Source organism: Salvelinus alpinus, chromosome 14 (assembly GCF_045679555.1).
Source record: "Salvelinus alpinus chromosome 14, SLU_Salpinus.1, whole genome shotgun sequence".
In the NCBI taxonomy this organism is placed as follows: domain Eukaryota; kingdom Metazoa; phylum Chordata; class Actinopteri; order Salmoniformes; family Salmonidae; genus Salvelinus; species Salvelinus alpinus.
Genome location: NC_092099.1, coordinates 51452840 through 51465029, shown reverse-complemented (window position 1 = coordinate 51465029; position 12190 = coordinate 51452840). Strand labels below are relative to the sequence as shown.

Below are 12190 nucleotides of genomic sequence, written 5' to 3'. Positions count from 1 at the left end.
GCACCATAAAATTATAATTAGATAAATATCCCCTCTATATTTAATGCCTTAAAGAATTCCCTAACGGTCTCATTGGATCCCCAACGACTAACAGTCAGTTATCCTCTGGGAGGTCTTTAAACTGCGTTTCCCAGAGTACACTGGGTTCTACACGGGAGCCAGACTAGACTCATAATGAAGGGGAGAGTTTTAATACAGGGTCTGAGTAGAGCACCACGAAGGTTTATTATATCTCTTAAAGCAACCAAGGTGCTTTGAGAGAGAGAGAGAGAGAGACACACACACAGAGAGAGAAAAAATATATATAGTTTTCCATTGCCCTGTGAAGAGTAAGCAGATATCTACTTGGAGGCATTGGGAGCTCAGATCTTGTAGCCCGCAAGACCGTGTCTCAGCCATAGTAATATAAAGGCAATTTGTAAGGCAGCCAGACACACAGACGCTTTGCCTCTCAGTACTAATAAGATGAAGAGTACGTCAGAAAATGCCATTAGCAGGATGCTCTGCTCTTAAAGGCAATGTGCCTATCTGGTGATGACAGCATTAGCCTTACTAAAGACCCAATAAACGCAGATGTTACACAGACACGACAGTTTGTCAGTAACTTACAAAACAATCGACTAGCCTTAAGCCTTGTGACTACGAAGATAAAAGTCATACCCACCAAACCACCGTTACAAAGCACCCGATACACAATGTCACGTCTTTGTTTTTAATCCAAGTTTATTGAACACAGTCATTATGAAATACCAACAGTAGGCTATTAATCCATCATTTGCACAGTATGTTGTACCTCAGTCTCACACACATCACAAAATAAAATAATATTCTCTTTTTCATATTCACTTTCTATTCATGGACAAATTTGATTTGAATATTTTTTTTAATTATTTTGGTTACTGACAGGTACTTTGGCTCAGTACACAAAGTAAGGACTTGAAGGGTGAGTGTAGAAATCTGTTGGTTCTGACGGGCAGGGGCAAGGACAGGAACAGGGTGTTGGGTCCAGACAGTGTTTATGAGGAGAGTATAGAGTGCACAGACAGCATCCATAAAGCACAGAGATGATAGGACGATGCTTTATGTCAACTAATCAGTGACTGACTGTAAGAAGTCCACTCCAGGAGCTGTGCCAAAGTGTCTCAACTCACTGCACAGGAAATTACCTAATGTGTCCAGGAAGTCCTTCAAACCAATCAGACACCATCTGTCCTTCATGGCAAACAGCTTGTGATTCTCCAGCCAGATTGGATTTAGTAGATAAAGGGCAATGGAATCACTCTTCCATTTTTAAACCAGTCCGCCTGCAGGGTATAATTACTGTAGTTATATGAACTCTCATCTTGTAGTCCGTGTACTTTCCTATATCCTGTGCCTCTAGCTCGGTCTCCTATCAAACAGAGTGATAGGACCAGAGATGCTCTATAATGTTATCCTTGAGACAGGCTTAGATAGTCCTCCCAGTCCCTCACCTGGTCCATGATGTCTGTTCTGTAGTAGGTAGCAGCAGTGTTATGTGTATCTGAGTCTGTCATGGGTGGAGGTGGAGGTGGAGGTGGAGGTGGAGGTGAAGGGGGCCTCCTCTAGACCTCTTCTCCCTGGCTGGTGGCCTGGAGGTTGGGCCTGGCTACACCATGCCTTCACTGCGCTTGCTCCTCCACACCACTAGGGCAGTCATGAGCAACGTGACAAGGATGGGCACCACGATGAACGGCCCAAGGATACGGTTGGGCGGATCACGCAGCAGCCGTCCCGACAGGGAGCAATCGTGGAAGTATTGCTTGTGGATGCGGATGAAGAACTCGTCCACCAGCCGGTTGGGCCAGAAACAGTCCATCTTCAGGGCGATCAGGTAGGTGCAGTTGGTGAGCTCACCGTAAGGTCTGTAGGAAGAGACGGAAAGGAACAGTGGGAGGTCACATTAATGGAATGAAGACAAGGTTTATATACCGTATATTACAATGAGGGTAAATAATAGCCTACACCTTTGAATAGACATTTAGGACAGTTTGGGGTTCTTAATGGGGCTCCAAAGTGTGGTTTTTAAATTGAACACAAGTTTCATGACCTACAGTGTAATTTTTATTGAACCTTTTATTTAATTAAGCAGGGAGTCATGCTGAGACCAAGAGCAGAAGAACAGAACACATCAATAAACAACAATTATATACACATCAATTACACTATACATATCTATATACAGATCAATTACACTATACAGAATGATGTCTTGAGATGTTGCTTCAATATATCCACATAATTTCCATGATGCCATCTATTTTGTGAAGTGCACCAGTCCCTCCTACAGCAAAGCACCCTCACAACATGATGCTGCCACCCCCGTGCTTCACGGTTGGGATGGTGTTCTTTGGCTTGCAAGCCTCCCCCTTTTTCCTCCAAACATAACAATGGTCACTATGCTCAAACAGTTATATTTTTGTTTCATCAGACCAGAGGACATCCTCCAGAAAGTACGATCTTTGTCCCCATGTGCAATTGCAAACCAAAGTCTGGCTTTTTTATGGTGGTTTTGGATTAGTGGCATCATGAGGAAGGGAAATTATGTGGATATATTGAAGCCACATCTCAAGACATCAGTCAGGAAGTTAAAGCTTGGTCGCAAATGGGTCTTCTAAATGGACAATGACCCCAAGCATACTTCCAAAGTTGTGGCAGGACTGGAGTGGCCATCACAAAGCCCTGACCTCAATCCTATAGAAAATTTGTGGGCAGAACTGAAAAAGCGTGAGCGAGCAAGGAGGCCAACAAACCTGACTCCGTTACACCAGCTCTGTCAGGAGTAATGGGCCAAAATTCACCCAACTTATTGTGGGAAGCTTGTGGAAGGCTACCCGAAACGTTTGACCCAAGTTAAACAATTTAAAGGCAATGCTACCAAATACTAATTGAGTGTATGTAAACTTCTGACCCACTGGGAATGTGATGAAAGAAATAAAAGCTGAAATAAATCATTCTCTCTACTATTATTCTAACATTTCACATTCTTAAAATAAAGTGGTGGGCCTCCCGGGTGGCGCAGTGGTTTAGGGCACTGCAGCGCTAGCTGCGCCACCAGAGTCTCTGGGTTCGCGCCCAGGCTCTGTCGCAGCCGGCCGCGACCGGAGGTCCGTGGGGCGACGCACAATTGGCCCAGCGTCGTCCGGGTTAGGGAGGGTTTGGCCGGTAGGGATATCCTTGTCTCAACGCGCTCCAGCGACTCCTGTGGCGGGCCGAGCCCAGTGCGCGCTAACCAAGGGGGCCAGGTGCACGGTGTTTCCTCCGACACATTGGTGCGGCTGGCTTCCGGGTTGGAGGTGCGCTGTGTTAAGAAGCAGTGTGGCTTGGTTGGGTTGTGCTTCGGAGGACGCATGGCTTTCGACCTTCGTCTCTCCCGAGCCCGTACGGGAGTTGTAGCGATGAGACAAGATAGTAATTACTAGCGATTGGATACCACGAAAATTGGGGAGAAAAGGGGATAAAATTTATAAAAAATAAAAATAAATAAAGTGGTGATCTTAACTGACCTAAGAGGGAATTTTTACCAGGATTAAATGTCAGGAATTGTGAAAAACTGAGTTTAAATGTATTTGGCTAAGGTGTATGTAAACTTCCGACTTCAACTGTACATCTATATACACATCAATTACACTATACATATCTTTATACACATCAATACATTGAAAAGCAACCCCAAAACACGAAGAAGCTAAACACAATCATATGAAACAAACACATTCTTCAATAAAAGGGCCCTCTAACATCTACCTGGATTGCCTTAATGGAACGTACTGTAGGCAATGTTCATTTGAAGTTAGGGGAGAGACTGTGAAAATGAAATACACAAACGGAGTACACACACTAATGGTGCAATCAACCGTCGTGTGCAAATCAATATTTTCCCTCTTACAGCTCTCTGCGTGTGAGTGTGCTCCCTAGTGTGTATAGGCCTGCCATGATTGAGAGTAATGACCCCTGGTAATGACAGAGGACAGATAGAGAGTGAAAAACACACACACAGAGACACACATCCACCCTCCCCTCCTCCTGAACAAGAGCTCTCCCCCCTCTCCTCAGAACATGCCCTCCATATGGCCTACTATTTCTACCCACATCCTCCCTGGTGTGGCATGCCTGGCATAGCTAGGACCTTTTTTATAATCCACAGGTTTCCCCTAACACAACCAAGGGGTAATGTCTGTCTCAGTTTACCCGATCCCCCAGTGGGAGAGTGATACACAGGGTAAAAGGCAGACCATCTGGCTCATCTTCCAAGGCAGACAGACATTATAATCATGCATCATGATCATTATGAACAGAAGAGAGAGGAAATAGGAAGAGAGAGAGGAAAGAGGGAGAGAGAGATGAGAGAGAAAGAATGAAAAAGAGAGGAAAGAGAAGAGAGAAATAGTGATAGTTGATATGCTGTGTAGGAGAACACAGTGTAAAATTAGACCTCTCAGCAAGAATAGAAATATGAGCAAACCCCTATTCTCTGCTCACACATTTATCCACGACAGATGTACGGCCATGACCAATTTATTGACATGACAGGATTTAATACCTTTATATTACAGCTGCTTTATTGAAGAACACGCTTGCCAAAGTCACGTCATCTGCAACATTTCATCATCGGAGGAAATTAATCGTTCCTAGACAGTCCCTTTTCTCTCCCTGTACGTTTCTCCAAAACATTTCCCCCTAAGGGCCTATGGCGATGCTTCATTGGCTAAGGCAAGGGCACCCCTGCTAACTGGAACCTATTCAGTACTGAGAACTAAGAGATTTATAATAACCCAGATATGGCACAATTTCAAGAGCTCCGCTAACGTGTCTTGTCTCAACACACACAGGAGGTTGCATCTTCCCTTGTCAGTATTAACTTATCTTGTCTGAACTCACACACATATATATATACCTGTAATCATTTCTTCTGTATGATCTTATCTTCTTTACATGACCTAATGTGGAGTATATATACTCTGGCTCTTCTAATACAGTTTAGCTATGTGACCTGCTGACCTATGTGTAGTGGGGGTTTGTATATGCAGAAGGTGTGGTAGTTATTGTAATTACTTGCTACTATGGCCTATTTATTGCTTTACCTCCTCACGCCATTTTGCACACACTGTATATAGACTTTCTTTTTTCTATTGTGTTATTGACTGTACGCTTGTTTATTCCATGTGTAACTCTGTGTTGTTTGATTTTGTCGCACTGCTTTGCTTTATCTTGGCCAGGTCGCAGTTGTAAATGAGAACTTATTCTCAACTGGCCTACCTGGTTAAATAAAGGTTAAATAAAAAAATTATAAAAAAGGGTCCTTATAGTTATATATCGCATCAGAAGAGAACAGTGGCTAGTGTTATTCCCCTTGTATTATTTCTACAGATCCCTCTCCTTCATGCTCTTCCAGGGAACATGTCAGTGTAAATCCACCCCCTCCTTCCTGCTCTTCCAGGGAACATGTCAGTTTAAATCCACCCCCTCCTTTCTCTCTCACATACTGTCCTCTTCGATGTACTCTTTACTGTTTACTTTTCATACTGCAACATGAGAGGCCTTGGAAGCTGTTGACAGACTGACTGATGGCAAGACACACACAGACAGACAGACAGACACACACACACACACACACACACAGTCACACATACACCATGTATGCACAAAACAAGACTCACGCTACAAAGCAGTACCTAGTGTTCACATTGCTTGCTATAAACGGTTAGCTAACATTTCACTGCCTCCGCTCCGATCACCCAGTTCCCATTCCAGGACAAAAAGAATGGCACCTTGCACTTAAAAGTGCGTTATAAACCAACAGGTGGTCAAAAGTTCCCTAACCTTCCTCGATGTACAGAAGCCGCTGCAACCTGGACTCAGGGGTAGACGTAACATAGTAAATGTCAATCCGAGACGCTCCAATTAGTATGATATGTTATGTTTCGTATGGTATGTATTAATCTGTAGAGGTCCATCATCCATTTGGTATGATATGTTACGAATTACAATTTCAATGATACAGTATGTTATGAATTTGCTAAACTTATTTGTTACGAATAAAAATGTGTTGTGGCTAACGTTAGCTAGGTGGCTAAGGCTAACGTTAGCTGGGTGGCTAAGGCTAATGTTAGCTAGGTGGCAACCATTAGGGTTAGGGGTTAGGGTTAAGGTAAGCCATAGCCGCGGGAAGTGCTTTGAGGGTGGGGGTGCTGCGATTGTGGGGGGGGTTGCAGAGAAGAAGAAGAAATTGTGCGCTGAAGACATCTATATTGGTCTGCTAATATAATATAATATAATGCTTGTGGAATATAAAATACTTGCTTGATATGTTTTCCAGTTGCTAGTGCAACTTATTTCTATGTGGGGCGCCAGGTAGCCTAGTGGTTAGAGCGTTGGGCCAGTAACCGAAAGGTTGCTAGATCGAATGCCCGAGCTGACAAGGTAAAAATCTGTCATTCTGCCCCTGAACAAGGCAGTTAACCCACTGTTCCTAGGCCGTCATTGAAAATAAGAAATTGTTCTTAAATGACTTGCCCAGTTAAATTAAGGTAAAATAAATAAATACAAATTGAAATGGTTTATTCATTCCTTTTCCATTTTAGTAGATACTTTTATCCAGTGCAACATTTTGAGTGCGTACATTTTCATACTGGTCCCCGTGGGAATCGAACCGACAACCCTAGCATCGCAAGTGCCACGCTCTACCAACTGAGCCACATCCTCACCAACCACTTGCTGTCTCAATGTACTCAATTACTGTATTGTGCATTGTTCTTCATGGTGACGGAAAGTCTACAGGTACTAACCTAGATGACCAGCCTATGTACAATACAGTAATGCACATTTACATTGTGGTTTGTAAGGACGGTAAATCAATACTGCACAAAAAGTGGTTGTTTTTCTTGTTATTCGATCAAGAAAAGTATTTTATTTTATGTTGATGTTTTGTGTCTTTTCCCATAACTTTGGAACTTTTGATATAAATGTTTGAGGACAGAGTTTTATTCTTTCTGGATTCAATTAGAATGACAATCGCAGAGAAAGGGACAGGGCAACAACTCTTACAATTCTAACTATTGAATCCTGCAAGATACTGTTCTTAATTATACACCTACATTTTTTGCCAAAGCAGAGATGCCAAAATATTTTTGGGGCCTGCCCTACAGACGTCTACATCTGTCCTCTACTAGGCCCAGTGCACTACTTTTGTAAAAAAAAACGTTTTTTACAATTATTCAGATTTTGTATTTATTCAGATTTTTCAAGGGGTGCTTCAGCAGCCCTACTTTCCACAACTATGGGTCTAGGGTTAGGGGTTAGGTTAAGGTTAGGGGAAGGTTTAGCTAACATGCTAAGTAGTAGCTAAAAATGAGTAAGTAGTTGTGGAAGTTGTTGTTTTACATATACCCATCCACCCCAACCAACCACCCTACTTTTGTTTTTGCCTTAAGTAACCTTCTGTTTTATATAACCATACCAAATGTAACATATCATACTAATTTTTTTGTGTTTCCCGGATTTAAAAGTACTATGTTACGTCTGGTTTATGAGACCAGGCTGGCATACAGAACTGTTACACGCCTTTCTTCTGAACCTGTCACATGCTAGCTGCCCACTTGAAATGACATGACGCCACATTTAAAAAGGGCAGGAGGGCAACCCCTTGTAAGTCATATCAATGGGTGAGTGGCTCTGTGACATTTACTGAAGACCTTGCTCTGGATAATGTCTTGAGAACTGATTTTCCTCATCCCCCCCATCAACCCTCATGACAAAGTCATATAGTTACATATTGAATCAGCAGTGTAAAGGTTGAGACTTTGAGATACAATGTCAGACTCTGCCAATTCATCATTCAATATCTTTATTAAACAGGCATCAGAAAGATTGTAATCTCAGAGTTTAGGAGTGCCATATATCTGACTGTGCTGCTGATATTTGCTGTTGAAAACAGAATGTTGAACAACTGAAAGAGATCTTTCAACTCCAGAGATCACCTGTTTCCTGAACCCATTATGTCATCCCATGACATTACATAAATGATCCAAATGAATGACTTTGAAAGCTTTGTTTCTGTAACAGAGGATGATACAGAGAGATGGTAATTGACAAGCTAGAGAAAGAGCTTAGTTTGTTTAGGGTTTGTTTGCTCCATTGACTGGAAACAAATGGGAACAAACACAACTCATGTGGGAGTCTGAGGCAAACAAAGCGTGAAGCAAATTGGAGCCCTTTTATTTGTTGTTGCTGCAGTGAGAAGCCAACTGGTGCATTGTATTGTATTACAAAACATTCTCCTGATGCCTTTCTCTGGTTTTCTGCTTGGATGAAAAAAAGAAAGGAGATTTTCTTATTTCCTGAAATAAGAAAGTAAACTAGGATGTTAGAGAGTACTTGGAACCAGCCTTCGATGAGCGACATAGCATCCACTTTGTTGTGTTTGTGTCATCATGGGCCAGTGTGTTTCTAAATACCTTTGGGATATTCATATTTGTGTTGTGGATGACGAGGCTATTATGCTGCCAGGCAGATCATGCAATAAACACAAGAATGCTGCTGTGTAGCAGAGCTCGGATCCATGTCATGTCATTTCTTCTCTCACATCAGTGGAAAGATATTATCCCCAGTGAGAGTTTAACTGCAGAAAATACATGGGTCATGGCTCGGGCCTCCGTTCAAAGGTCACAATAAGACAGACATTTTACTATCTGTCTAATTTAAGTTTTCTGTTGAATCTGTTTAAATATGTTGGATGTTTCACTCAGAGCAAGCTGAGCATGTTAGTTTTGTCAGAAATATCACAACAAACATCTAGTTTAGGCCTAGATTCATCTGCGCTATAGGATGATTGGAATTTAAAGGCAATGTTCCCACATTAGCAGAGACTGCATTCACAGTAAACGCTGCATACAGTGTGCCAGCTCAATCGGAAGTTACCTTTAAATTTTAATTGCGCTATAACGCAGATCTTCCATGCTATGGATTGAATCTAGACCTTAGTCTCTCCCAACATTACGCAATATTTTGGTTCTAGGTTTATGAGATTACGTGTGCTTGGTGATATACGCTACTAACCTTTGCAAAAGTGTTTTTTCACCTCTAAACCTGCCAAGGCTAACTCAGTGAGTCTTAGATATAGTGTGGTTTTTGAAAACGGATGCAGAATAACACAGTGTAGAGACTGTTCTAGATCCTCCTCTCTGTGTCTAAAACAGGGAGGTCCAGGAAATGTTTCTCTCTCCATTCAGATGGACACGCGGTGGGAAAACCCTCTGTCACATTTTGCCACCATAATTCACAAGATTGAATGTCAGGAGGGACAAAGCCTAACGTCAACACACAGGGTAATGTGACTGTAGTTTAGCGTCAAGATACCGGCCATTGAATCTTAACTGGAGCGAGTGTTTGGTTCAGTCACATACATGTTTTTAAAGACATATTGAGACCTAGGTCTCTTTTTCAAAAGCTCTGCACAATACAACACAAATATACACATTATACACAAAATATACAGTGCCTTTGGAAAGTATTCAGGCCCCTTGACTTTTTCCACATTTTGTTACGTTACAGCCTTATTCTAAAATAGATTACCCAAAAAATGTTCCCCAGCAATCTACACACAATACCCCATAATGACATCACAATACCCCATAATGACATCACAGTACCCCATAACGACAAGGTGAAAACAGGTTGTTAGAAATGTTTGCAAATTTACTACAAATAAAAAACAGAAATACCTTATTTACATAAATATTCAGACCCTTTGCTATGAGCCTCGAAGTTGATCTCAGGTGCATGATGTATCTATCCAATGATCATCCTTGAGTTTCTTTATTCAAAGTCCTCCTGTGGTAATTTCAATTGATTGGACATGATTTAGAAAGACACACATCTGTCTTTATAAGGTCCCACAGTTGGCAGTGCATGTTAGAGCAAAAACCAAGCCATGAGGTCAAAGGAATTGTCTGTAGAGCTCCGAGACAGGATTGTGTCGAGGCACAGATCTAGGGAAAGGTACAAAAACATTTCTGCAGCATTGAAGGTCCCCACGAACACAGTGGCCTCCATCATTCTTAAATGGAAGACATTTGGAATCACCATGACTCTTCCTAGAGCTGGCCGTTCGGACTAACTGAGCAATCAGGGGAAGAGGTGCCTTGGTCAGGGAGGTGACAAACAAGCCGATGGTCACTCTGACAGAGCTCTAGAGTCCCTCTGTGGAGATGGGAGAACCTTCCAGAAGGACAACCATCTCTGCAGCACTCCACCAATCATGCCTTTATGGCAGAGTGGCCAGACAGAAGCCATTCTTCAGTAAAATGCACATGACAGCCCACTTGGAGTTTTCAAAAGGCACCTAAAGATCCTCAGACCATGAGAAACAAGATTCTTTGGTCTGATGAAACCAAGATTGAACTCTTTGGCCTGAATGCCAAGCGTCACGTCTGGAGGAAACCTGGCACCATCCCTACGGTGAAGAATGGTGGTGGCAGCATCATGCTGTGGAGATTCATCAGGATCATCAGGATCGAGGCAAAGATGAATGGAGCAAAGTACAGAGAGATCCTTGATGAAAACCTACTCCAGAGCCCTCAGGACCTCAGACTGGGGCAAAGGTTCACGTTCCAACACGACAACAACCCTAAGCACACAGCCAAGACAATGCAGGAGTGGCTTCGGGACAAGTCTCAATGTCCTTGAGTGGTCCAGCCAGAGCCCGGACTTGAACCTGATCGAACATCTCGGGAGAGACTTAAAAATAGCTGTGCAGCAACGCTCCCCATCCAACCTGACAGAGCTTGAGAGGATCTGCAAAGAAGTATCGGAGAAACTCCCCAAATACAGGTGTGCCAAGCTTGTAGCGTCATACCCAAGAAGACTCAATGCTGTAATCGCTGCCAAAGGTGCTTCAACAAACTACTGAGTAAATGTGATTTTTATTTTTATGAATTAGCAAAAACTTTCAAACAAAACTGTTTTTGCTTTGTCATTATGGGGTATTGTGTGTAGATTGATGAGGAAAAATCAAGGGGTCTGAATACTTTCTGAAGGCACTGTACATATATAGAGTACCAATCAAAAGTTTGGACACACCAACTCATTCAAGGGTTTTTCTTATTTTTACTATTTTCTACATTATTATTACATAATAATAATAATGAGGACATCAAAACTATGAAATAACACTTTTGGATCATGTAGTAACCAAAAAAAGTGTTGTAATAGTGCTCTTTTCAGGGTTAAACCCTGACTGAGGTGGTTGTTGTAATAGTGCTCTTTTCAGGGTTAAACCATGACTGAGGTGGTTGTTGTAATAGTGCTCTTTTCAGTGTTAAACCCTGACTGAGGTGGTTGTTGTAATAGTGCTCTTTTCAGGGTTAAACCATGACTGAGGTGGTTGTTGTAATAGTGCTCTTTTCAGGGTTAAACCATGACTGAGGTGGTTGTTGTAATAGTGCTCTTTTCAGGGTTAAACCCTGACTGAGGTGGTTGTTGTAATAGTGCTCTTTTCAGGGTTAAACCATGACTGAGGTGGTTGTTGTAATAGTGCTCTTTTCAGGGTTAACCCCTGACTGAGGTGGTTGTTGTAATAGTGCTCTTTTCAGGGTTAAACCCTGACTGAGGTGGTTGTTGTAATAGTGCTCTTTTCAGAGTTAAACCATGACTGAGGTGGTTGTTGTAATAGTGCTCTTTTCAGGGTTAAACCATGACTGAGGTGGTTGTTGTAATAGTGCTCTTTTCAGGGTTAAACCCTGACTGAGGTGGTTGTTGTAATAGTGCTCTTTTCAGTGTTAAACCCTGACTGAGGTGGTTGTTGTAATAGTGCTCTTTTCAGGGTTAAACCCTGACTGAGGTGGTTGTTGTAATAGTGCTCTTTTCAGAGTTAAACCATGACTGAGGTGGTTGTTGTAATAGTGCTCTTTTCAGGGTTAAACCCTGACTGAGGTGGTTGTTGTAATAGTGCTCTTTTCAGAGTTAAACCATGACTGAGGTGGTTGTTGTAATAGTGCTCTTTTCAGAGTTAAACCCTGACTGAGGTGGTTGTTGTAATAGTGCTCTTTTCAGAGTTAATCCCTGACTGAGGTGGTTGTTGTAATAGTGCTCTTTTCAGAGTTAAACCCTGACTGAGGTGGTCGTTGTAATAGTGCTCTTTTCAGGGTTAAACCCTGACTGAGGTGGTCGTTGT

At 42.3% G+C, this 12190-nt stretch overlaps 1 protein-coding gene across 2 annotated transcripts in view; it reads right to left on the bottom strand.

The window, feature by feature from the left end:
• The window catches only part of LOC139539044 (receptor activity-modifying protein 1-like), a 115075-nt gene that overhangs the window by 3882 nt on the left and 99003 nt on the right, over window positions 1-12190 (bottom strand). Inside the window, exon 3 of one of the 2 annotated variants that reach the window (XM_071341736.1) lies at window positions 699-1883. The exons of the other annotated variant lie outside the window; for it this stretch is intronic. Coding sequence (XP_071197837.1) covers window positions 1628-1883 — 256 coding nt within the window. The 3' untranslated portion in view covers window positions 699-1627. Of the gene's footprint in view, window positions 1-698; window positions 1884-12190 lie in introns of those variants that run through there. 2 annotated transcript variants of the gene reach the window in all.